Source organism: Oryza brachyantha, chromosome 10 (genome assembly GCF_000231095.2).
Source record: "Oryza brachyantha chromosome 10, ObraRS2, whole genome shotgun sequence".
Lineage (NCBI taxonomy): Eukaryota > Viridiplantae > Streptophyta > Magnoliopsida > Poales > Poaceae > Oryza > Oryza brachyantha.
In genome coordinates, this window is record NC_023172.2 from 13,125,268 (window position 1) to 13,150,773 (window position 25,506).

The 25,506-nt window shown below is 43.6% G+C and overlaps 5 protein-coding genes across 6 annotated transcripts; 4 read left to right on the forward strand and 1 right to left on the reverse strand.

Annotated features, from left to right (window-relative positions):
- The first annotated feature begins 287 nt into the window (after positions 1 to 287).
- LOC102706135 (E3 ubiquitin-protein ligase AIRP2-like) lies at positions 288 to 4,580 on the forward strand. The gene is made up of 5 exons (XM_040528327.1): positions 288 to 533; positions 1,027 to 1,177; positions 1,264 to 1,330; positions 1,438 to 1,672; positions 4,026 to 4,580. Exons 1-5 carry the CDS (start codon positions 469 to 471, stop codon positions 4,234 to 4,236), a joined length of 729 nt encoding a protein of 242 aa, XP_040384261.1. The 5' UTR covers positions 288 to 468; the 3' UTR covers positions 4,237 to 4,580.
- Positions 4,581 to 5,211: 631 nt separating this feature from the next.
- LOC102715423 lies at positions 5,212 to 6,216 on the reverse strand. Its single transcript, XM_006661858.3, has 2 exons — positions 5,850 to 6,216; positions 5,212 to 5,751 (listed from the first exon to the last, which is right to left on the reverse strand). The coding sequence occupies exons 1-2, from the start codon at positions 6,139 to 6,141 to the stop codon at positions 5,531 to 5,533; spliced, it is 513 nt and encodes a 170-aa protein (XP_006661921.2). The 5' UTR covers positions 6,142 to 6,216; the 3' UTR covers positions 5,212 to 5,530.
- A 1,067-nt stretch (positions 6,217 to 7,283) lies between these two features.
- On the forward strand, positions 7,284 to 10,081 carry LOC102706415. The gene is made up of 5 exons (XM_015841636.2): positions 7,284 to 7,518; positions 7,850 to 8,169; positions 8,435 to 8,530; positions 9,153 to 9,212; positions 9,530 to 10,081. The coding sequence occupies exons 1-5, from the start codon at positions 7,380 to 7,382 to the stop codon at positions 9,776 to 9,778; spliced, it is 864 nt and encodes a 287-aa protein (XP_015697122.2). The 5' UTR covers positions 7,284 to 7,379; the 3' UTR covers positions 9,779 to 10,081.
- A 2,542-nt stretch (positions 10,082 to 12,623) lies between these two features.
- Positions 12,624 to 20,247, forward strand: LOC102715696. The gene is made up of 7 exons (XM_040528143.1): positions 12,624 to 12,901; positions 13,099 to 14,379; positions 14,707 to 14,928; positions 15,031 to 15,150; positions 16,773 to 16,910; positions 17,938 to 18,012; positions 18,679 to 20,247. Exons 2-7 carry the CDS (start codon positions 13,219 to 13,221, stop codon positions 19,924 to 19,926), a joined length of 2,964 nt encoding a protein of 987 aa, XP_040384077.1. The 5' UTR covers positions 12,624 to 12,901; positions 13,099 to 13,218; the 3' UTR covers positions 19,927 to 20,247.
- A 365-nt stretch (positions 20,248 to 20,612) lies between these two features.
- Positions 20,613 to 23,430, forward strand: LOC102715974 (pentatricopeptide repeat-containing protein At2g20710, mitochondrial-like). 2 transcript variants are annotated; one of them, XM_015841657.2, is made up of 3 exons: positions 20,613 to 21,013; positions 21,120 to 22,352; positions 22,924 to 23,430. In XM_015841657.2, exons 1-2 carry the CDS (start codon positions 20,660 to 20,662, stop codon positions 22,350 to 22,352), a joined length of 1,587 nt encoding a protein of 528 aa, XP_015697143.2. In that variant the 5' UTR covers positions 20,613 to 20,659; the 3' UTR covers positions 22,924 to 23,430. The 2 variants fall into 2 exon arrangements, with proteins under 2 accessions (XP_015697143.2, XP_015697142.2); XM_015841656.2 differs by lacking the exon at positions 22,924 to 23,430 and having other exon boundaries at positions 21,120 to 22,524.
- Positions 23,431 to 25,506: the final 2,076 nt, after the last annotated feature.

Here is a 25,506-nt window from a genome sequence, read left to right on the forward strand (position 1 = left end):
CAAATAAACATAAAAATGTTCAAGGAAAAAAACGCAGCCTAAATTACCGCGGGAGCGTAGCGGGAGGGAACGGGGCCACAGCCCACGCCCCCACCCCCTCACGTGCCCCGACGCGGCCACGCCCTCCCGCGGCACGGCACACGTGGCGCCGGCCGGAACGAGCTCGCCTCCGCCTGCGCGCCCGGCACGCACACTCGCGTCGCTCCTGCCTCCCCCCCCCCCGGCCCCCTCTCCCTCCTTCAAAGGCCACACCCACCCACCCACCCCCCTCCTCCTTCCTCCCTCCCGCCGCACCCCTCCCCCTCCCCTCTCCGAATGCGATCGCGAGCACAAACCCCAGCTGCCGCCGCGAGGTAGGAGGAGGAGAGCCCCCGGCGGAATCTGCGCGCGAGCAGCTTCGAGGATTGCCCCCCCGGGGTTGGATGAGAAGGAGGGAGGCGGTGGAGGTGGAGGTGGCGGTGGTGGAGGATGCGGAAGGCGTACAAGGACTCGCTCAAGGTGCTCGAAGCTGACATCCAGCACGCCAACACCCTGTACGCTCCCCCCCCCCCCCCCGCCTCCTCCTTCCTCTCCTTCTTCTTCTCCGGCGGCGGCGCCCCCCCACGATCCCCCCTCTCGATCGACCGTCTCGGGTCGAGCCGGGGGCAGATGGCGCCCTCGGGTTTTTGGCTGGGGCTGGGAGGGCGGCTCCGGCCGCGCCCGCTGCGGCGTGAGGGATCGACCGGTGGCTAATCGACCACGCGCCGCGCGCTCGTCGGGATTCTGCCCTTCCTAACACATCATTATCCGCGGGCGCACGAGCGGGCGGGAGCAGCGGTAGATCAGGAGGGGATCGGGGGGCGCGTGCTCATTTATTTACCATATTAAAACACTTCTAAATTCCTCTGCGAAAAGTGGATGAGAAGGTAGTGTGATTCAGACAGAGGGGAGGAGGGGTGCCACCGGCCACATGCACATGTGATGTGATCCGCCCAGGCCAGCGATGCTAATTGCTTGCTTATCTCTTCGGTGTGTTTTGATGCGCAGGGCGTCTGAATTTCCCCGGGAGTACGATGGCGCTTGCCTGCAGATGCGCCTCTCGTACAGTCCCGCGGCGCATATATTCCTCTTCCTGGTGCAGTGGACTGACTGCAGCCTCGCCGGGGCTCTCGGCCTGCTGAGGATCCTCGTGTACAAGGTCTAATGCCATGTTTGCAGCATATGTTTGTCGGTTTGGCGACTGTATTTCGGAGTTGTCTTGCTGAAATGTAGCTCATTGTGTAGGTTTATGTCGACGGGACGACGACAATGTCAACCCATGAGAGGAAAGCCAGCATCAAAGAATTCTATGGTAATGTATATGTTCTTGGCGCTTTACCCGAGGGTTTAATTGTGCTGACATTATCCTCATTGCACTGTTTTATTGATTGGGAATTGCTGTTTGGTTGGCCTGAGCAGCTGTGATATTTCCTTCTCTGCTGCAACTGCAAAGGGGAATCACTGATACGGAGGACAAAAAGCAGCAGGCCGTGTGCATGGAGAGGTACAGAAGGAGAGACGAGGATGAAAGAAACAGCTTATCTGAAATTGATGCCGAGAGAGAAGAGGAATGTGGGATTTGCATGGAGATGAACAGCAAAGTGGTGTTGCCCAACTGCACCCATGCTATGTGCCTCAGATGCTACCAGGACTGGTATGGACAATCTCTTGGTCTGTGCATGTAGTTTGCGTGACTGCATTTTGGTGATGTGCTACTGCAGCCTTCTCTGTCATGAATGTGATTGATTAGCTAACATTGGCTACATACTGTGTTTCATATTATTCTTCCATGGACGTCCCCTGAGAATCGTGGTCCCATGGAAGCTTAGGATATGGTGCTGTTGATTAGCTAACAATGTCAGGTTGACATAGCGCCTACCTATATGCTCAGAGCCTCGAAGTCAAGTCTTTCTGGATAACTCCTCGTTGTTAATGAATGTCTAACAGTATAGAAATGGTTTATAAATTATTTTAATTATTTACTTATGACACATGTAAACAACACATTGTGTTATTTGGATATTTTGTTGTTTCATAAAAGGGACAATTGCATATCTGACCCTACTTTGAAGATGAATTATGGATCTGACCCTACATTTTCAACTTTACAGATTTGACCATTTTTTTTAAAAACGAAGCAGCCATCTGACCCTCGTTAATATATGCAGTTAGGGTTTAGGGTATATGAAATAAAAAAAATTAAATTTTAATTATGAATGGACTATACTACCCCTCACTAATATCTTCCAACTCATCCTCTCTTTCTCACCTCACCTCACTCACAAGCAAAAAGATCTGGGGAGAGAGGCTTCCGGCCGGCGACCGGCGCTGGTGAGGGGACGGCTGCAGCTGCCGGTCGCTGGGGAGAGGGCGGAGAGCGGCTGCGTCGGCGGCGGCATTGGGGGAGGCGGCAGCGGCGGCGTCAGGCTGGGGGGGAGGAGGCGGCGACGTCGGGCTGGGCTGCTGGGTGAGGCGGCGTCGGGCTGGGCTGCTGGGCGGCGGCGGCGGCACACTACTAGGTGGTTCAGCAGCAGCCAGATCCGTCCCCATCGGAAGCCACCGCCGCCGCCACAACCTGCACAGACCCGGCTGCAGCATGGACCCACGGTCGCCCGCCGATGGCGTGCGTGCTGCCAGCCGCATCATGGGCATGTCCAAAATTGACTAGCAAATCCACTGCATCATCATCCGCAGCAGCAGGATGAAATGAATGGATGATTCAGAGCAAACGCAACAATATGCGTCAGATTGCAGCAGAGAGCAAGAAGCAGAGGCATCGCGGCATGGAAGTGAAGAGACGACGACCATGATCCTCTTCTATTCTTCTTCTACTACTGCTACTTTCTTCCCGATAATCCCTTAGTTATTTTTCTTTTCTTCATTCAATTTTTCTCCTCCTAAATCTCAATATCTCCAAGTTAAGTTGTTGGTGAGAGGAGATGAAGCAACAAGAAGCTCTTCTGTCCGCCTGTCTGGAGATACTAATACCAAAATAAGTGAGCTTAGCTTACCTTAGCTAGCTCAAACTTCTTTTTGTATATACTCTTTACATAAGAATGAAAAGGGAAAAAAAGAAGAAGAGAAGAGCTGATGAATGAATTGATCATCATAGATGCACTGTTCAAAAAATTCGAATTAAGTTCAAATTTATCAAATTTGAAATTATATATATCAAACTAACATCAAACCTATCAAATAAGTACCAAATACCACAACATATATTTTATTCTTTATTCTAATATTTTTGAATAAATATTTACATATATTTTCTAAAAGTTGACATACAATAGGGTCAAAAGAGTAAGGGCAAATCGGTCAAGTTATACTCCATTTAACACCGTTAAATGCCCTTCACGGAGTAGGGTCAGTCAGCTGCTTCGTTTTTAAAAAAGAGGGTCAAATCTGCAAAGCTAAAAAAGGAGGGTCAAATCCGTAGTTCGCTTTCAAAGTAGGGTCAGATATGCAATTGTCCCTTCATAAAATGTATGAAGCATATAAAATTCGGCGCTGAGTAAATAGAACATATTTTGAACTGTATTCTACTTACTATCCACAATCCAAAGGATGTTTTCAGAGTGAAATTTTATTGAGCCTGTTGAGTATATTAACTTGCTCCTTCTTTTGCACCCTATTTGTAATCCAGTCATTCTGTTTGCATATAGTTAGTTACTCCTGATTAATGAAAACATTGGTGATCTGTTATTTACTTTTGCTAACCATTTCACTAATCAATCATGCCGTGGGTCATGGCTGCAGAGCGACCTGGCGGCTTATCTGGAATTTATTTGTCTCTGTCTCGGTATCTTTCCAAACAATTTCATTTGTGGAATTGTGCACTAGGTGTTCCGACATTACATATCTGTGATTTATCTGTATTCTTCCAGCCAATGCATATCCTTTCTGTTAGCAAAACTTGGATCACGTTTTTGTGTCTCGAACTGCTGTGCAAATGTCATCCGTATCTGTTGGAAAAACCACACTTCATCAAAATTATTTTGTTTTTGTAGGAATTCAAGATCACAGTCCTGCCCATTCTGCCGTGACAACTTGAAGAAGACTGACCCAGGTGACTTGTGGATCTATGTCGAGGACCAAGATGTGGTTGACATGGAGACTGTGTCAAGAGAGAACCTCAGACGGCTGTTCATGTACATAAACAAGCTGCCCTTGATTGTTCCGGATGTCATCTTCAGTATTTATGATACCCACATAAAATGACTGCCTGGCAACGCCTCTTTGCCGACGCCTTCAGCCAGTGCTCAGTTCCGATTAAGCTATGCCCCCAAGTTCTCCATTTCCATACTTAGACTCAAAGCTCATGGAAATGCCTGAACCGCTGTGGAGACACAAACCTCCTGGTTGTGTTGTAGAACTTATTTAGTGCTTACCTGCGTCCTTAAGCATATCAAGCCACTCTGTATATATCTGACATGGCTCTATCAATAGAGAACTTGTGCTTGCCCCAAATGGAGGCAGGGCTGTTTGTTGCTGTTATTCTGATATATGTGGTTGCTGGTTCTTGCTGTTGGCAAACATAATGGCTGTGCCAACATTTGCATCAAGTGTTTCTGCTGCAAAAATTTGGATTCTGGTCAGTGCTGGACAAATTAGCCAGCTTCTGTTACTCTTCTCGTGCCTTATTAGAAGATGATCAGTTTCACCCAGAGATTTGCCATTAACAGCACCATTTCAACTGAACTGGCTGACACTTTTACACCACTATTTCCAGTTAGCTGAAACTGCAGAATCATCAATGAAAAATTATACCAATTCATACCCTTTTTTCTCTTCATATTATCCTCCCTGTGGCTGTGAGAAGCATCAATACAATGAATCCAACCAAAGTGAACTCAATACCACAGTTGGCAAAGAACAGATTACTGACAGATAATCCAAGCTAGTCGGTCACGTCGTTTGTATCAGTAGAGTGCATGGGTCTCCGACTTGTGTGCGCGTCGAGTCTGTCATTCTGTTGCTATTTGTTTGCGTCTTGTTCGCGTCGTGTATCGCGTTCTGCCGTGGGATGGCACGGCGTGGAGTTCGTGGTACGCATTGCGTGCGTCATGGCTCGTCGTGGGATGGCGCGACATTTGTGGGTTGTGGCGTGCGTGGTTGAAGTGGGTTAGCCACAGCGTCTGTAATCGTTTTATATTCGGTAATGCAGAATCAGAAAAGCTGTGAAGTATTGACAGCACAACTCCGTTTCGTTCTTGCCGGATTCGTTACAGTAGACCAATCCACCCAGTTCGTGTGAGTTTCAGGTTTGGCGCTGACAATTACTGCATTGCCTGACAATTAACAAACATTTTTTGTTGGCAAAGAACAGATTACTGCATTGCCTGATAATTAACAAGCATTTTTTGTTGGCAAAGAACAGATTACTGCATTGCCTGACAATTAACAAGCGTTTTTTTTGTTGCTTAGCCGATGATGATTATTAGGAAACATTTCGTGTCCTATAATTACGAAATGCCTTATTTCGGTTGTCAAAACAACAATTTTCTCATTATTCCTAGAGATCAATGTACATCCGGTAAGCATCCCTCTGTGGAGAGTAGTATCCCTCGACGGTGGCATCAACCTGGAATCCTACCTTCCGGTAGAGCGCGACCGCCGCCGCCCTCGCCGGATCGACGTGGAGCGACACCCGCTGGACCCGCCTCCTCCGGCAGCTCTCGACGGCGGCCCTGAGCAGCGCCTCGCCGTGGCCCTGCCTCCGACGGCTCTCCTTCACTGCAGCATCGAAGAAGGACGCGCAGAGGGTTTGAGGGGTTTTAGCTTTTCGAGGAGAGGAGGGCTATGGGGAGGGGAGGGGTGGGTGTTGGTCGCACCGGCGAGCTTGGTGATGGAGGCGCAGAGGGAGGTGGCGCATGCGTACATGGCGTACCCGAAAACCTCCTCGTCGTCGTGGCCGTCGTCTTCTCCGTCTCCGGCGGGGATGGGGGTCGAGTAGATCAGGCCGGTGTTCCGGCGCTTGAGCTCGTCGTGGAAGGTCCGCGCCAGCGACTCGTGCTTCGGGAAGATCCGCTTCTCCATCCGCACGATGTCATCGACGACGCGGCCGGCGCGCGGGTGCGCAGGGTCCAGCTCGAGTATCCTCGCCGCCGGCGCCGCCGCCGCCATGGATGGAGAACGAACGATCGAGCTTGTTTTGCGAATTGCACCCCTCTCTTGTTCAGTATTAAGTTTAAAGGACACCAGAAGAAAGGAACTAGCCTTTTATCTTCTCCGTTCTCACCGATGTGTTTGGCCAATTTTGCTAGTATTATTTTTTGCTTGCAACCAATTGTGTACTTATTTTTATCTATGTAACATAGTTTAGTTTAATACTTCATCTGTTTTTTCATGACATAGTTGAAATGTATATCTACACTTGTCCATTAGTCTTATTTAAAATTTTATGTGAATATGTAAAATTAAAGTCATGTTTAAAGTATCTTTAATGATAAAATAAATCATAAAAAATATTTATATTATGTCAAATTCTTTTAGTACGATGAATGGTTAAACATAACTCCAAAAGTGAATATTAAATAAAACATATGGAGTAATATGTAAATAAAATAGAGAAAGTATGATAGCTATAAATAATGTTAATTTATATTTGTGTCGCATAGTGTGGCTGAGAAATTTTACGATTATTTCTAGCTTAGCTTATTATAGCGGCTACTACGTACGCTGTAAAAAGATTTTATCTTTGACGCATGTTGTTTGTCGTATAAAGATTTACTTTAAATAATTGTTGCATTGGAGTGATAAGATAGGAGACAATACACTGAAATTTTAAAAGGCAAGGGATAAATGTATTACGGTTTGAAAAAAGCGAAAAGACATTATATTATATATGTGTATGGGTAAGATAAGCTAAAAATAAAGTCATTTAAAGATGCAAAGGAGCACATGATCATTTGTAAATCCTGCTACCATATCAATTATAAATCTCCCTATTTAAACACACGCAAGAAAAAAACAAAATAACGCTAAAAATATATTATGATGTCATCTTTTAACTTTTTAGGAAAAACTAAACGGTATATTTGTACGAAAATAATAAACAAATAAACTTTTTATGTACGTGTCAAGACTGAAAAATAAACTAAGATAAAAATATCTCAAAATCAAACCTAAATTTAAGATAAAAAATTTAAATTTTAGCTTATAAGTATAACAAAAGTCAAATGACCCACAATAATCAAGAGTCAAAATCAACGGTATAACCAGCAAACCGAAAACACAAATAAGGAGCTTCTCCAGGATCCAAAACGTAAAAGAGATCCAAACCCCTAAATCACCCGCTCCTCCTCCTCCTGCTCCTCTCCTCGTGGCGGCGCGGACGAGCCAGAGCCACCGTTCGAGCGGCGATGGCGAGCTCCGCGCTGAGACGATCCCTCCCGCGTGGGAGCTCGCTTCGGCGGCTCCTCCCTTCGAGCCCTCCTCCCCCGTCTTCCACCTCCGCCGCCGCCGCCGCGACCTTCCGGCGCTCCTACAAGCCCGGTGACGGTGAGAAGCCCCCTTCCGCCTCCTCTGATCGGCGCCGCACGCAGAGCGCTCCATGGGGGATGCTTCCTGTAGCCCTGTGTCGCATCACGAATTGGATGGAGTTGCCCGTGCTTGCTCACACTTCTTCGTTTCGTTGTGATTTTTCATCGGGTTGGATCGAAGGGCTGGAGAGATCTAGGTTTAACGCATATTTGATTTGTAGCTTTCACGTCCAAAGTCCCCATTGTGATGACAGTACGAGTGATTGGTTGAGGAGTTGATGCCTAAAATTGTCTCAATAATGCTAGTAGTAGTGTTTTTACGCTTGTTTGATTGGCTTGTCCCTGCGCAGGGGAGGCAGAGAGCGTGGAAGAATTTGAGAAGAGGGTGCTGGGCGGCTCGGATGACAATAACCTCTTTAGGAAGCTAGATGTGTTTGAGAATCGCCGCGCAGGACAGAGCTGGGGCGGCATGGGTGGGTTCCGCGACAGGGGTAACTCTAGCAGCATCCTGGATGAATTGGGCTCGAGTTTCAATTCCTTAGAAGATGGTTTGGATGAGAAGTTGGATAAGGCATCCCGCACCTTTCATGTGACGGAGGAGTACGAGGACGAGGACTATGAGTACAGGCCGGATGTGAATTTCAGGCGAGGCTCAACTTATAATGTTAGGGTAAGAGGGATTGCTGCTTCCACTCCATTGTTGAAAGTATACCAATATCACATGCCTTTTGCACCATTCAGGATTGCATTATCCTGAATGAGTATTCTGGTATTCAGAGCTAAATGTGTGAGCTAGAACTGGTTGTGATGTGCTGTATATGTACACACAAATTTACATCTTTTGCTGATATATTTGCACATTTCATGGGCATACAACCATACTGTAGTGGAATGACTCTTCTAATAGCAGATTTATTTCACTCTACTGCATACAGGATCTTGACCTTACAAGACCCGCAGCTGCAAAGAACCCTCCTAGGCCACAGTTTGAAACAACTTCGCAGGATGTTTTAAAGAAAGCTGATTTTAGGGTGGGTACATCTGTGTGGTAAACTATGTAAAAACTCTGCTCTTTTATTGGAATTATAGGTTGCACATTATTTTGGCCCCTTGTAAACTATAAGATGCTTACATAGTTAGACATCATGAATTTTAGGAACAGATAATGGTGGTATGCTTGGCTAATTTCATGAATGACACATCATTTTGTTATTTGAATTATTCATAGCTCAGATGGTGATAGCATGTGATCTACTTACTATCCTAGAACTAGAAAATTTATGATGTTTGAGATTCTGACATTTTCCTTGTGATGCTTACATTTTGTTTGAATTTTAGCAATAACCACTATAGTTTACTATAGTGAGTTGGCATGTTGCTTGCTAGCCTACTTACTTGAATTATCCACATCATTGTAAGATTGCATTTGGATGCAAATATTGGAACATGGTAAGCATCAAAGCACAAATTGCTGGGATGCTATGTATGTAGGCATGCATTTCAAGTTTCAACATGTGCATGTTTTGAAAAATGCACAATTATTACTGCAAAAAAACAACATAGTTTTGCATGTAAATGATGTGATAATTAACGATGATCCTACCTGGATACTAATAATTGCAATTTTTGATTACTTGGAATTGTTCCTTGCAGAATGTTAGATTCCTATCCAACTTTCTGACAGATGCCGGCATCATAATCAAGAGGAGTCAGGTAATAAGGAAGTTTCCCCTTTGTGTGCATGGAAATTTGGGTAAAGATATTCCTAATGCATGATAAGAATTCATCATGCTTTGTTAAATGTGGGTCTTTTCAGTGCTTAGTTCTAAAGTAATACAATACATAATTAAGGTGCCATGTAGCATCATCTCTCCTCACCCAACTGTCAGCATAGTGTCTTCTGTGATGTCTTGGTTTCTTTAGAGTATACCGTCATGTTTTGCTGTATGCATCTGGTTCACAAATGCACACACAATTCCGTATTGATATAAATGCTTGCAACGGTTTCTAACTTATTTTCTGCTTTCCAGACTCGTATTAGCGCAAAAGCTCAGCGTAAGGTTGCAAGAGAGATTAAAACCGCCCGTGCATTGGGGCTATTGCCTTTCACAACAATGGGTCAAAGACCATTCGTTTATGGCAGAAGTGCGGAGGTGAATCTTTCAGATGAGGAATATAATTACAGCTTTGTAGATCAGAAGGCGGGTGGGCCTGATGAGAATGCAGACGACACTGTGCCTGCTGAGGAGGCTGCGGCACCTGGTGCGGGGAATGCATAAGCATTTTTCAAGGGCGTGCCACTCTACAAAGCCCTGCATTTTTTTTCCTGTTACTCGTTCGACACGGCTCCACATGCCTTCTTGCCTTATGGTCTACTCTTGCCCGGATCATAGCCCAGGTTCAATAAGTCTAGTATTTCACATGTTATGTACACTATAATCTCGGTTTCTTGTTGTGACATGATCAGCAATTTCTTTTGGCTAGCTAGTCTCCAGGTTGGAGATCATGTGCCCTACCTAACATCAACATGAAAAATGATCCATATGAGACCGGTCCTTAATTAATTGAGGCAGTAACAGTAATTCCAGCCACCTGTCAACGATTGTTCATCGACTGGATAGTTCTTGTTATGGCTTTAAACAGCATTTTTGTTTGCTTTTTTTTTTATGTAGTCATCAACTCCAGATACTTTGATTTTCTCAGAAAGATTCAAGAACTGGGTTAGGATATGCTCTTTTGCATAATTTTCACCTGAATTATGCTTCTGGAATCTGGATATGCCAGCGCTCGATTTATTACTCCCGAATACTGTGGCCTGATGTTGACTCGCACAAGCTGACGGTGGGTCATCATGCGAACCAATCATTTCGTTGCTGGACAAGCATCGCGCTCCGTAGTGTTTAGATTTGGAAGTGTCACATTAAATGTTTGACCGGATGTTGGAAGGGTTTTTTGGATATGAATGAAAAAATAAATTTCACGGTTAGCCTAGAAATCGCGAGACGAATCTTTTGAGCCTAATTAATCCGTCATTAGCACATGTTGGTTACTGTAGCACTTATGGCTAACCATGGGCTAGTTAGGCTCAAAAGATTTGTCTCAAGATTTCTTTCATAACTGTATAATTAGTTTTTTGATTCATTTATATTTAATGCTTTATTTAGGTATCAAAAATTCGATACGATGTTTTTGGAAAAAAAATTTGGAAAACCTCAATTTCTTCTTAAAATTAAATTATCTTATCTGTTTGGTTGGTGTCGTGTCGGCGCGGCTCATGTGTCAATTTCGGAGGTTGGCATCGGGGTAGAGCCTCGTGGCATATTCGCATCCGCTGGGGGACGATTTTTCTGTAGAGCTGTACACTGAGAATTCCAGTGTAAATCAAACTCGAAATTTTTATATTTAATATCATTAATTTTTAGATCAATATTTATCTTATTTAATTTTTTAAATATGAAAAATTAGGTTTAACAGGTTTTTAGTAATAAATTAAATCATAACAGATTAATTAATAATTATTTATTTTAAAATAGGACTAATGCTAAAAATCAACTGTGTCAAATAAAAAAAATGTGGAGGAGCACATGAGTACGTTTGCATTCGCCAGCAAGCTTGAGAGTATTTCCTCGGTTCGGGATACTCGTTGGTTTTAATTTTATGGATATGATTTGAACCATTGATTTTTAAACGTATAAAAGTTTGTAGCTCAAAATGTAGAATATTAACCGAAAACTTCTGGCTACAAATCTAACTATACCACTCTAATGCACCACAATTGAGAAGCAATTAGACTCCTCTACAACCTCATCTTTCGCTTGTACAGTTATATTTATAACCAAAATTTAAATTTTCAACCTTAACTTCTGAATTGGTTTTGAGATTTTTTAAGTCATAATTTATTTTACAGCCTTTGCTTTTAAATCACTAAGAATATGTATATAAAAATTTTATTTGCAAATTATTTTTTTACAAACATACCATTTTATTTTTTTTTCTAAAAAAAGCCAAACAATCTAGTTGCTTGAAGTTAAAATAGCATTTCTCATTCACAAGTAGCGCATGCTGTCATGCTGGTTAGAGTTCCTGCATGAGGTTTGGGTGAATCATGTTCGGTTTATTATACTACCCATCTCTCTAAAAGAAAATCTGGCTATGCTAGAAATTTGTTTCCAGGATAGAGAGAGAGAGGGTGTTTGTTTGTTTTTTTAAGAAAAAAAATCAAACACATGTTGCAAACGAAAAATAATTTATAAATAAATATTTTATATACATATTCTTAGCGATATAAAAACATAGCTAAAAAAATATATTTATGTGTCTCCAAATCAATTTCAAATTTAAGCTTGAAAATTCAAATTTTGGCTTATAAGCAAAGCAGAAGTGAAAAGAAGAGGATGCAAGAGTATTTTGTAAGTACTTACTAAGGAAGCACGTGAAATTAAATTGATGAAATTTATAGTTAGTTAAGAGTATGTAGAGAAATTAAATATATATCGTTGTGATTGATTAAGATGACCATAGGAGCCACAAATTTTAGATTTAAATTTAAATACTAAAAATAGTTTAAATTTTGAAACCGAGGAGTACAAACCAGCAGTAATATTAACAGTGGTTACAGTCTCAAGAAATGTATCTCCTTCCCTCAGTTTATAATTTTAAGGCCCTATCATTCACCCTAAAACTTGAAATTCTAAAACTTAGCTCAAATTACTTCCGGAGTTTTCTCGTCAGTTTTTTCGCACTACTTTTAATTTAAAAAACACAAACATAAAAATAATCTTAGCTATACATTATTTTTATATCGTTAATACGACATGATGCTTGAGGTATTATCATAATTGCAAACCAAGCACTTAATAACAATTTATGGTCTGCCTAGTGATCAAATATTTAAAAATTTTAATTCCATCGATCAAATCTGGTCACTACTATTATATGAAAGCATACATGTTAGTCAAAAATTCCATACACACTTTCACCACCTGCTCTCATATATTACGCGTGTGTTTGATAAAAAAAATCAAACGTTTGATTAATAGTAAAAATGATAATTATTAGTATTAGGCTACGAAAACTCGTTTTCCGAACTCGCTAAAGGCGCCCATGCCCCTCACCATCCCCCTCACCTTCCATCTCCTCTACGGCTCTCCTCTCCTCTCTCTCTCCTCCTCCTCCCGGCGAAGCCACGGCCGGCCATCTCCGCCCCTCCCCCGGGGAACCGTCCTGGAGCCGCGGCGCGGACGGCCTCCCGCTCTTCCTCGTCGTCCCGGCCTCCCCCTAGCCTTGCCCCCTCTGCGGCCCCCTCGCGCGCGCGCTCGGCCGGCGAGCATGCCTGGGCTAGGGTTGACGACGCGCCCGCGACCGTCCCGACGGCCTCCGTCGCGAATACAGCCGAACTGAAGGTACGCCGTTGCTCCCTCGGTAGCGCTCCCTTGCTCCCCCCCCCCCTCGTCGAGACTCCGCGCGGCTTCGTGAGTCCCCGTGGCGGTGGCGGTCGGTGTAGATTGGGGATCCGTTCGAACTCCGATTGATTGATTGATTTTTTTCCCGCTCTTGTTAATACCTCAATTTGTCTCCAATTTTTGTATGCGTTGTGCAGTGGTAATTGCAAGCGGCTTGGTTCAAAACAAAAATAAAGTTGGGGGTAGTTTTGGTGGGAAATTTGAGGGATCTGTGAGCAGAAAAGGAGGAAATTGGTGGTGATTAAGGGATTTTCTCCATGGTGGGGAAGGAATTGGTGGTGCGAAAGAACGTCCCCGTGGACATCCGCGAGATTGCTGCCAAGGCGACGCTCCGGGAGGTCCGGCAGAACGGGCACACCTATGTGGAGCTCCGCCGCGTCGGCAAGCGAGTCATCTTCTTCTGCACCATCTGCCTGACTGAATGCTTCAGTGATACCGTGCTGTTTGATCACCTGAAGGGGAATCTGCACTCCCGGCGGTATGCGGAGGCTAAGGTCACGCTGTTTGGGCCCATGCCATGGCCGTTCAATGACGGCGTGCTCTTCTTCAACAACTCACGCGAGAAGGATCCACTCTTGCTGGACTCAAGTTCACAGAACAACAGAGAGCTGGCGCTTGTTCCTCAGCCTGAACGCTCAGCAAATGATGTTGAAGTGACTTCGAGGTTGAAAGATCAGTCTGGCTCTCATAATGGCAAGAGAGGGTCACGCCATGGTGCAAATGCGCATGCTAATGGTAGAGCTGCTTCTGTATCTGAAGGTCATGTGTTGTCAAACCATAACGGGACTGATGGTCCTCTCGTAATTCCTGGTGTATTGCTGAAGGACGTTGCTTCAGATTTGCCTGTGCATCTTTTGGGATATGGAAATATTGCATACAGGCTCTGGGAAGTTAGCCATGGATCTAGAAAGATTAGCAAGATATGGTGTGCTTGGGTAGGACAGGATGGTTCCTGTGGCTTAAGTGGGTGTAACACTTACGAGCAATCTGACTTTGCCATTGTCAACTTCACTTATACATATGAGTTAGGCAGGAAGTGGTCTTCTGATGATCAGGACCTTCCTATCTCTGCTGGATCTTTCTTCGTAATAGATGATGCTGGACATCGTGGAAAGAGAAGGAAAAAATCATTTTCAGACCAAGAAGCTTCTTCAGAAGAGTCCAATGGGCAGAGCAGCTCTGCGCATGACAACAGCCAAGCTATCATAACATGTTCACCACCAGGTGCTTCACACAATCTTCAAGTTGGCCTCTTATCCAACAAATCTATGAGGAGAGAGTTGCGGAAGCAGAAGCGTCTCGCTGCTGAGAAAGCTTGTGATATTTGTGGGCGACCAATGCTTCCTGAAAAGGATGTAGCCACCTTGTTGAACTGCAGGACAGGAAATCTAGCTTGCAGCAGCAGAAACTCGAGTGGTGTAAGTTATTTCAAATATTCATTGCCTTCTGATTCTTAGTATTTCTTGAATATAGCAAGACAGGGCATACTTACTGTAGTATTTGTCAGAGAGAAATAAATTAAAGCAAACTTGAACAGTTAGATCTTTGACAGTTTTTTGTTCAAATGAAGGTACAATTGTTCTCAACCAGATATTCTGAATGGAACAATATAAAACTTAGTTCTTATAAAAGAAATGTTAGTCAAATTCGTTTCAAGCAAAACATAGAAAGTATATATTTTCTCTTCAAAATTTGTCGGATTCTGCTGCAACCTTCAATGACTTCACTACGCCTGATTATTGCAGGCTTTTCATCTGTTTCACACTTCCTGCCTTGTACACTGGACTATTTTATGCCAATATGAGATGCTAGCTGACAAAATTGCGAACAAGGGAAAAAGCAATAGAGGAAGAAAGGCAAAAAATGCACCTAAGAAAATAACATCCATCCTTTGCCCAGAATGTCAGGGAACAGGAATCCATGTTGAGGGAGATGAACTGGAAAAGCCAACCATTTCTTTATCTGAGGTATGGAGTGTAATTCTTCTCTGCTATTTTTCTCTGAAATGATTTGCTTCGAACATTTCTGTGTAACATGAAGCCATCCTTAACTTCTGAATTATCTGGTAGATGTTTCGCCATAAGCTAAAATCCATCGAAGCACACAAAGCATGGATGAAGAGCCCTGAAGTGCTTGAGAACTGTTCCACTGGACTTCATTTCCCTGCAGAGCATATAGAGAACTTTGAGGTGACTTCTTGGACTGGCAAAATTCTTATTTGTTTGGATGGAACTGTGAACTGAAGGTACCTTCTATTGTTGCAGGAGCAGGAGGTGATGCCACTAAAGTCAGTTGCTTTCTATGCAGCTGACGGGTGAGAGATATATTCAGGTAAAAGACCACTGGCAGTGCTTCGCTGCTGAAAGAAACGAGGGATTCTGCCAGAGACGTTGTAAATTTACTAGAGCAGCTGTAAATAAGCTTGCTTGACAATACTGTTAGAGATGCTGACAGTGTAGTTCGCTTCGGCTTAGTCTGCTTGTAATTTGATTGCGTTGTACCTACGTGTTAACCTGTCTGTCCTCCAGATATAATGACAGCCAGTAGTTGGATCTCCAGCAAAACTGTGTAAAGACTTGGTCTTGTAACCCTATATGTGCTGCCCTGTGTTATAAACAAGTTCATGTTTGCATCTCGCTGCAACATCTCTGAAGGTTTGCTGGATGTTTATCAAGTGGTTGCGCTGACAACTCTACCGTTTTGGTTGTTTCGAGAATGGTTTATTTAGGCATGGAACCAGCTCGCAATCTGAGTTTGTTACAATTTATACAAAGACGATTTTTTACTTCATATTTCACAAATTTCGGCTATGAGAAGTCGAGACTGATTTAATTCGGAATAGCGCTGAGAATCATCCAACATGTGAATCATCATCTTTTTCAACTGAAAAAATGTTTCTTTTTCAGCAGAGAACCATCTAGGTAAAAGAAGACGAAAACAAACCAAAACTTCTACCGACACACGGAGAAAGAGCAGAAAGAAAGGGGCAAAGGATCTCAGCAAGATAATCGTGTCATCAGGAGGCCATGAAAGGAACAGCCCCACTTGTATCAGGAAGATAACGCAGTATTTCTTGAACAGCATCATCGATCCACTTGATTCCCCCAATTCACAAACAAAACCATCAAAACCACAAGAACACCAACAAGGCTAACACCTCCCGATGCATTTCCGACTGCTAGTCTGCTACAGATCACAGACTACAGATCTGAGACAGCATCAGATGAGTGAAGAAAATACAGAAAACGAGAGAGAGTTTCAGATCTAGCTCAGTCATCAGATCAGAGAAAAGAGAGAGCTGCGGCGGGCGGAGGCTAGGGTTTCCGGCCACGCGAAGCCACTCGCCGCGCTCCTCCTCGCCACTGGAACCCCCTCCCTTTTATAGCCTCACTCCCCGTGGCCCCCGGCGGCGCCGAGACCCCACCGCCACATCCCCCATCGTGCTTTAACCCCCCAAAAAAAAGATAAAAAGGAAAAGAAAAAGAAAATAAAACCCCACCTCGCCTAACGAGTGGGCCCGAAACGGCCCAAAATCCAGGAGGCTTTCGGCCCACCTCGTCCACCCCTTCTGGAATCTTCCGTCCCCTTCGCACCGCACACGGGGTAGCAGAAGAAGAGGAGAAGAGGAGGAAGGAAAAAAAAAAGGAAGGCAGAGGAGAAACCCAAGCCGCAAGCCGCAAGCCGCGCCGCGAATCGTCTCCTGCTCCTGCTCCTGCTGCTGCGGCGGCGGCTGCGGCAATCGGAGTAGCTTTTTCGGCGGCGGGCGGCGATGGCGAGCGGGGGAGGGGCGGTGAGGGAGGTGGGGTCGAAGGCGGAGCTGGAGGCGGCGGTGGGCGGGGCGCGGGCCGCCGCGGTGCACTTCTGGGCGGCGTGGTGCGAGGCGTCCAAGCAGATGGACGAGGTCTTCGCCCACCTCGCCGTCGACTTCCCCCACGCGGTCTTCCTCCGGGTACGTGCGTGCTACCGTCCTCCCCGATCACGGTAGATTTGGGCTGTTTGTTTCGCTTTGGTTGGTTGTTCGGTGTACCAATGGATGGATTCGGCTGGCTGGGTTTGTGCCCTAGTCTTTTCTACGGATTCCAATGTTCGATTCGTTTAGGGTTCCGGGTGTAGTAAGATGGAGGAATGGTTTCAGTGACTGCTCTCGTACGAGCCATTTTTCTTAGCAGATTTATTTGTGAGCTTGATGAATAATGGTATTATTGATTTGATAAAAGAACTTTACTGTAAGGCGATGAGCCAACAATTTTTTTTCAGAACAAGTTGTGAGTCCCGGTTCCTCGAGTAGATTTGTAACTAATTTCTTTGATGTCTGAAGACTGAAGTAGGAAGTTCCTATCTGCTCTTAGGTGTACAAATTATTAGTGGTCATTTCTTGTGTTCTGTGTTGGATAGATGGTTAAGCTGGCTGCTTCTTTGTTTGATTAGTGTAGTGTTTATTACTTTGTCTAGTATTATATATAGATGTGTCGAGTGCACTTTGTTGATTGCTGATCCAACTTGTTATATGTATGCATTGGTTTACTGGCTGAATGCAACCCATGTGTTTAGCAACAACTGTTCTAAAGAAGCAGCTGCCTAGCGGGCTTAGCCGCTGATTGTTCTCCTGCCTAGCGTCTAGTGACCATTTATCCCACCCACCTGGATCGTTGCCTACCCCAAGTCCCCAACTAGGGAGTAGGGCGTGACTAAATGCTAACGCCTGAGGCTTTATAGAATATGGCTTGCAATCTTGTGTTTGACTTCGTTGTATATTTATGAACATTTTTCCTGCTGTTCTAGTGGTCTGTTTCTGTACTCTAGTTTCACTGAATGATGCTATTAAACTGTGTACTCCATTTAGTAAATACCTGTCTAATTCAACAGTGCTCATTTGTGACCATTTTTGTTTGTCCAGTTGTTACGTGTTCCTTAATTTCTCAGGTAATTGTTAATCACTGTATCATGTATCATTTGCTTGTTTGTGCTTTTGTTAGGTTGAAGCTGAGGAACAACCAGAAATTTCAGAGGCATATGGAGTTACAGCAGTGCCATATTTTGTTTTCTTCAAGGTACTTGCAACTGCCATTATATAATTTGTTCAAACATGAACCTTTTCACATCGTTTATATAGTTTTGCACAATAAATTCTGATGGGGTTATGTTACTCTTATTGAAGTTGGTATGCATGAGTTCTAGTCTTGAATAGTGGTATTATGGCTACAATGATGAATAATTGGCATATGTTCTTCCAACAAGATGAGATGTTTTGAATCCACAATTTCGATCTTCAAATGACTCATTCTACAAAATAATGATCAAACTTGTTTGTTCATATACTCTGTAATAATGATGTTTGATAGGCACATCACTGAACTTTAGTTACATACAGTAAAGTTTCTACCTTTTCAGAGGCGCAACACAGATTCCAACTTATTGTATTATTTAGTGCACCATGACTTATGATGAATGTACAAGGGTCTTATGACTTATAGTGAGGTGTGTTGTTAAATTGTGAAATAGTCTCTGGAATTCATGGACTTATAATGCTGTATGAGCTGCGAGCCTGCGCATGTGTTTGTGAACCAATACACCTCAAATTGATTATTACCATGAAGCCTGCATGTATAGTTTCTTTAATATATTTGCTGATATTTATTATTGAATTCTTAAAGTTTTGTATGATTTGTTTTACTTAAAGAGGTTGTCATCTCTGCATCCTTTTTGTTTGTTTGAAGGAAGGTAAAACTGTCGATACTCTAGAGGGTGCAAATCCAGCCAGCTTGGCCAACAAGGTTGCCAAGTTAGCTGGACCTGCCAGCGTTGCTGAGTCTGCCGTGCCTGCTAGTCTGGGTGTGGCTGCTGGGCCTACTGTACTTGAAAAGGTCCAAGAAATGGCACAGCAAAATGGAGCCTCTGCTACTGGAAGTACACACACTAGTACTGCTGAAGATGCATTGAATAAGCGATTGGAACAACTTGTCAATTCGCATCCTGTCTTTTTATTTATGAAGGGAACTCCTGAGCAGCCAAGGTGTGGTTTCAGCCGAAAAGTAGTTGATGTTTTGAAGCAGGAAGGAGTTGAATTTGGGAGCTTTGACATCCTTACAGATAACGATGTACGTGAAGGAATGAAGAAGTTCTCAAACTGGCCAACTTTTCCTCAGCTTTACTGCAAAGGTGAGCTACTTGGCGGATGTGATATTGTGATTGCTATGCATGAAAGTGGTGAACTGAAGGATGTTTTTAAGGAGCAAAACATTCCTCTCCAGCCACAGGGAGGCAAAAATGAGGAGGCAGTGAAAGCTGAACCTGATACTGAGAAGAGTGGTGCAGTTCCTGTGTCAGCTGGGCTTACTGCAGCTCAGAAAGAACGTTTGGAAAGCCTTGTTAATTCCAGCCCAGTTATGGTATTTATAAAAGGTACACCAGAGGAGCCCAAGTGTGGATTCAGTGGGAAACTTGTTCATATTCTTAAGCAAGAGAAAATCCCGTTCTCAAGTTTTGACATTCTTTTGGATGATGAGGTTAGGCAGGGCCTAAAGGTTCTCTCAAACTGGCCCAGTTACCCTCAACTGTACCTTGACGGTGAACTGGTTGGTGGTTCAGATATTGTTATGGAGATGCATAAAAGCGGGGAGTTGAAGAAGGTTCTATCTGAGAAAGGGGTTATTCCAAAGGAAAGCTTGGAAGACCGATTGAAGGCCCTAATTTCCTCTGCTCCAGTTATGCTTTTCATGAAGGGCACCCCAGATGCTCCTCGCTGCGGCTTCAGTTCGAAGGTTGTGAATGCACTGAAGCAGGCAGGAGTCAGCTTCGGATCGTTCGACATCCTGTCTGATGAAGAAGTTAGGCAAGGTTTGAAGACATACTCCAACTGGCCCACGTTTCCTCAGCTTTACTACAAATCAGAACTGATTGGGGGCTGTGACATCGTTCTTGAGCTGGAGAAGAGTGGAGAGCTGAACTCCACACTTTCGGAGTAAGGAGAATTTACGTCCTATCTGCATCTCTCTTCCTGGTGTTTCTACCATCCGTCGACCATCGAGTTTGCCCTACTGATGGCATTTTCTTATATTCATAGATCCGTATTTTAAACTTAGAATATGCCTGTGCCACATCACCTTAACTGTGACATCTGCAGAAGAATAACAACTAAGACGACATGTCCAGTACGGCTCATATTACCAGTTCCTTTTGCCATCTTTTTTGTCACTCTATCAGGAAGCTCTGAAACTTGCCGCATTATCACAATCAATAGACAGCAGATGGATGCTTTGAAATGTATACAGTGCAGAATTTATGCCCGTTTCTGATAAACTAGTGTCATTCTTTTCGTTCATGTACAAGGCGAAGTCTGAGATGAACACTATTTTGAGCACAGTTGTTCCCTCCTTGTGCATCGTCAAGATGCCGTACGGGGTATGAATTATTCGGCCTACTTTGAGGGAGGCCAAGTAGACTTTTTCCCGTACTACTATCCACATACGGCCCGATATATCTTGGGCCGAAACGGGATTGTAATTCACTTCCGGGCCATACTTTATTGGGCCATATGGGCCTTGCTGGGCCTGGTCACTACTCTTTTCTGCTTAATTTTTAGCCCATTTAACAACTCTATCATCTCGAGAGTCGAGACTCTCGTTTACCATTTCATTTGGCAACACTCGCACTCTCCCCTCCCAAAACCCTCACGCCGGAGCGCCGGCGCCGCCCACCATGCTGCTGCACCGGCGAGGCACTCACGTCCTCCACGGCGGCGGCGGCGGGATACGCCGCCGCCTATCCGTGGTCGCCGAGGAGACCGTCTCGCCGCCTCCGCCGCCTCGGCAACCCCAGGAGGACTCCGTGGCCGCGGACGCCGAGAAGAAGGTCTCTCCCTCCCCTCGTCCGCCGGGGCAACCTAGGGACTCCCTCTTCCGCCGGGTCGCGTCCGTGGTGTACCCGCGCCTCCCGCTGGCCCCCATCCTGGAGCAGTGGTCCTTCGTCGAGGAACGCCCCGTCGCGAAGCCCGAGCTCCAGTCCATCGTCAAGTACCTGTGCCAACGCCACCGCTTCTCCCAGGCGCTCGAGGTGCCGGACGAACGGAACGGCCCGCCGCGAGGCCGCCGGATCTTTTGCATCCAACTCCCCCAGCGCCTCTCACATCTCCCGCACTGCTTTTTTTTTCCCCTTTCAGCTTTCGATGTGGATGACCGAGCGGCGGCACCTCCACCTCTCCCCCGGCGACATCGCGTACCGGCTGGACCTGATCAGCAAGGTGCATGGCCTCGACAAGGCCGTGGAGTACTTCGACAGCGTGCCGAACCAGCTGAGGCAACAGCAGTGCTACGGCTCCCTCCTGAGATGCTACGCCGAGGCCAATTGCGTGGAGAAGGCCGAGGAACTCTTTGAGAAGATGCGGGGCATGGGGATAGCCGGCTCCTATGCTTACAATGTGATGATGAAGCTTTATTTCCAGAATGATCAGGTTGAGAGGGTGCACTCCTTGCACCAGGCTATGGAAGAGGGTGGAATCGCGCCTGATATATTCACTATTGACATTCTGGTGACTGCACACGCAGATGCTGAAGATGTTGAGGCGATCGAAACGGTTCTCGAGAGAGCCAATTCGTGCAATGATCTTATCAGTTGGCACTCATATGCTACTATAGGCAAGGTTTTCATGAAAGCTGGGATGCAAGAAAGGGCCTTGCAGGCATTTCAAGAATCAGAGAAGAAGATTGCTAAGAAGAATAATAGAGTTGCATATGGGTTTTTGCTCACCATGTATGCTGATCTAGGGATGAATAGTGAGGTGGAACGCATCTGGGAGATCTATAGATCCAAAGTGCCACCATCGGCATGCAACTCAATGTACATGTGCAGGATTAGTGTCCTACTTAAGATGAATGACATTCCTGGGGCTGAGAAAGCCTATGAAGAATGGGAAAGTAAGCATGTTTACCATGATTCGCGGATAATGAACTTACTGCTTAATGCTTACTGCAAAGAAGGTCTTATGGAGAAGGCAGAAGCTTTTGTAGATCAATTCATCAAGAAAGGGAGGAAACCTTTGGCCAATACTTGGTACAAATTGGCTGGTGGATATTTCAAGGTTGGTCAGGTGTCGAAGGCGGCGGATCTCACAAAGAAAGCCCTTGCTTCTGCGAGTAATGAATGGATACCTGATTTGACAAATGTGCTGATGAGCCTGAACTATTTCATGGAGCAAAAGAATGTAGAAGCAGCTGAGGAGATGGCAAGCTTATTACAGAGACTGCTTCCTCTAACAAGGGATGTTTACCATGGGTTACTGAAGACATATGTCAATGCAGGAAAACCAGTGTCAGACTTGCTTGATCGTATGAGAAAAGATGGTATCAATACTGATGAAGAAACAGATAAAATTCTTGCTGGAGAAGTTCACTAGGTACACAGGATAGAATAAAGCATATCACTGACCAATTCCTTTTGGTTGCTTATTTGGCTGTCCTTTCTCTTGTTTCTGTGGCAAGCAAGTGCATACCCACTGGCCTATGGATTTGAGTATTTGACTATGGATCACTACACAACTGCTTATATAGGAACTTGCCATTTTTCTAGCGTCATTTTTCTTGTATGGTTATGTGAAATTATCCAGTAGTTGTTGGATCTGGGATGTTTAGTATTTACCCTTTGCTTTCAGGAATGAAAACTTGCTACGTTTAGAGCCTGCTGGGTTGGGTAGAATCATGATTCATATCATTTATGGAGAACTTGCTATGTTTGAAAAGAAAATTTTAAATGGCAGCAGAACTGGCATCAGATAAAGATTTCAATATGAAATGAGTACTGGTAGTATTTGTACAGTTATATTACTCCATTAGTTATGTACGTAGTGTTTTGTATTGCCATCTTATAGCCACTCGTTAGCTTCTTACGTTTAGTTAAATGCATTATATTTGTGAGGAGATAGTGAACAACTAAAGGTGCTTCATATTAACACAATTACCATCTTGCAGAGGTGTTCAGAGTTGATTTTGAGATGGCGAGGAGATTCATGTTGTTCACTTGTTCTGGTATTCAAACCCGAATTTTCAGCTTGTTTACATGATGGACTAGAATTTACATCAAACCTTAGCTCCTCGTCAAAATATGCATTTGCACCTCTTCAGTTAGACAGAAGTAGCTGTCATTTTTTACATATTGTTTACTTTGAGAGATCAACTAACTGTCGTGGTTATGAGACCATCACATGATACTACCTTGGTAGGATGGGAACCATCTCTCATTTTTGAACTGGTCTTTTCCCCCCTAAAATATCGTTTTTGCACTAGTAGCATCATAAATGAGGCCAAGCCGGCTAAGTTCTTTGTTTTGTCACTCTACGCATGGTCCCTTGATTCAAAGCCATGTGATGGTTTGGTTGATTTATTGTTGACAAAACGGTCTATCAGTCCAGTCAGCAATTGATCACCCATATTCTTCCCATCAACACCATGTGGTATCACGTCCTGAATGAGTTGTTCTTTTTGTTGCTCTTCGTCTTCACCAAAGTAGACACCGGTGCCGCATTACGGTACTTCTTCTATTCTATATTATAAGACTTTCTAGATTTACTTAGATTCATTCATGTATCAATATATATGTTTTATAAATGTATCTATATTTATTAGTACATAAATGAATTTAGATAAGGACAAAGTTTTATAATATAAAACAGAGGAAATAGTATTGTTTAGTCATGCTAGTTAGACTTAGCGTGGTAAGGGTTTTATTATGCCAGTTAGACCAGTGTGAACAAAAACACTATTAACAGTATTATCCTTCATGTAAAATGGGATGATGTGGTCAAACGGTGCAGATTTGGGGGAAAAAGTTATAAGATTTGTTTTTAAAAGTAGGTATGAAAAATGGTCAGTAAATATAAAAATAGTCCCTCAGAGACAGAAATCTTCAGTAGAAAACAGACACATTCATGTAGAACACTGTCACTGAGTGATCCAAGGCAAATTCTCTCTCTGAAAAAGAGGGGAAAAGAAAAAGAAAGGCCGTTTCTTTGACTCTTTTGGCCATAGCTACATCACCATGCACTGATAATATGTACTAATCTGTCAAAAAAAGACAATGTCTGAGTTTTCTACCTTTAGCGTTTGACCATCCGTCTTATTTGAAAAATTTATTAAAAATCAAAAAAAATAATCATATGTAAAGTAAGTACTATTCATATTTTATCATATAGTAACAATAAAAATATTAATCATAAAAATTTTTCAAATAAGATGAAGAGTTGAAAATTCTATCAAACACTCGTAAATTCATTTATTTTGGGACAGATGTCGTCCAGCTGATAGTGTGATTACTCTGTTGATCGCTTTCTACTGACTCATTTCAAGGCAAATCTCCATTTGGATTATCATATGGGATGAGTGGTTGCTTGGCTTAAGCAAGAGCAGAATCTAGGAGGAATCTCTTGCTGCTCGCACGAGTACAAACGCTAGCTCTCTGCCTGAGAATCAGAATCTTGGCATGCGTGCTAGTTGGTTCTGTACTTTCGCCAAAATTACGAGATTCCCAGCAGGGAAGGCCCGGTTTATTCTAATTTTTTTAAAAAAACATAACATCGAATCTTTTAACACTTAAATGAAGTATTAAATATATATGAACATTAAAACTAATTACACGGTTATGGGGCAAATCGTGAGACGAATCTTTTGAGCCTAATTAGAAGGTGATTAGCCAGGCGGAATCCGAAATTTGTTTTATAATTAAACTATGTTTAATACTTCAAATATGTATTCAAGAATCCGACATGATATTTTTGCCAACTAAACAGGCCGAACTCAACACATGGACACCAGTCCACCACGGTGTCATGCCATTTTCATTTTTTTTCAATCTTTAAGTGATCTTTTGGTCATCTTCTTTAATTAGTAGGATATTACTTATAGCAGCATTTGTTTACCCACAATCATTTGACAGCACAGCTATGTAAATGAAATTGGATAGGCTAAGGTGTAGCAGTCCCGCAAATTTCAGATAATCATGTATTTCTGTTCAATTTCCCTACAAGTCTGAAAGAATTGCTCCATCTACCGAAACAAACCATTGCTTAAACCAACAAAATAGTGTATCTAAAAAAGTGATGCTACGTAACACCATTCGTTTTCTACGTGAAGCCCCTTTGATTTGTAGAAGAAGCTTAGAAAATTTGGAGCATTCTAAGCCTACAGAATAATTTACTGAGAGCTCCTTTGAATTGGAGGATTAGCGAACGATTTTTTGAGGATTCAATTTCCCAAGGATTTTTTTTCCTACAGAACCCTTTAATTCATACAAAGACGACAGGAAATTTTCCATAGGATTATTTTCATATGTCCAATTTCATATAAAAATTATTAATAGAGTACAGCTCTTGGAAAGTTTTCTTTGCTCCATGCTATCTTATGGTGCAATCGAAAGACTACTCTTTCTATTTTGGAAAAAAATTTAAGACTCATTATAATTTTACTAAACTGGAGATATGACATCCTAATCCTTGACTTATATGTGCCTCACATGTTAGTGAGATACGAATGACATATCTTTAATTTCTATTTTCATGT

Excerpts from the sequence above, each read along its gene's own strand:
- LOC102715423 (XM_006661858.3), bottom strand. The coding sequence starts at position 6,141 with ATGGCGGCGGCGGCGCCGGCGGCGAGGATACTCGAGCTGGACCCTGCG. Across the intron at positions 5,752-5,849 it reads CTCCATCACCAAGCTCGCCG|TGAAGGAGAGCCGTCGGAGG; the intron begins GTGCGACCAACA and ends TCGATGCTGCAG.
- LOC102715974 (XM_015841657.2), top strand. The coding sequence starts at position 20,660 with ATGCTGCTGCACCGGCGAGGCACTCACGTCCTCCACGGCGGCGGCGGC. Across the intron at positions 21,014-21,119 it reads GCTTCTCCCAGGCGCTCGAG|CTTTCGATGTGGATGACCGA; the intron begins GTGCCGGACGAA and ends TTCCCCTTTCAG.
- LOC102706135 (XM_040528327.1), top strand. The coding sequence starts at position 469 with ATGCGGAAGGCGTACAAGGACTCGCTCAAGGTGCTCGAAGCTGACATC. Across the intron at positions 1,178-1,263 it reads TGAGGATCCTCGTGTACAAG|GTTTATGTCGACGGGACGAC; the intron begins GTCTAATGCCAT and ends CTCATTGTGTAG. Across the intron at positions 1,673-4,025 it reads CTCAGATGCTACCAGGACTG|GAATTCAAGATCACAGTCCT; the intron begins GTATGGACAATC and ends TTGTTTTTGTAG.
- LOC102715696 (XM_040528143.1), top strand. The coding sequence starts at position 13,219 with ATGGTGGGGAAGGAATTGGTGGTGCGAAAGAACGTCCCCGTGGACATC. Across the intron at positions 14,380-14,706 it reads GCAGCAGAAACTCGAGTGGT|GCTTTTCATCTGTTTCACAC; the intron begins GTAAGTTATTTC and ends TGATTATTGCAG. Across the intron at positions 16,911-17,937 it reads CCCACGCGGTCTTCCTCCGG|GTTGAAGCTGAGGAACAACC; the intron begins GTACGTGCGTGC and ends TGCTTTTGTTAG.
- LOC102706415 (XM_015841636.2), top strand. The coding sequence starts at position 7,380 with ATGGCGAGCTCCGCGCTGAGACGATCCCTCCCGCGTGGGAGCTCGCTT. Across the intron at positions 7,519-7,849 it reads CTCCTACAAGCCCGGTGACG|GGGAGGCAGAGAGCGTGGAA; the intron begins GTGAGAAGCCCC and ends GTCCCTGCGCAG. Across the intron at positions 9,213-9,529 it reads TCATAATCAAGAGGAGTCAG|ACTCGTATTAGCGCAAAAGC; the intron begins GTAATAAGGAAG and ends TCTGCTTTCCAG.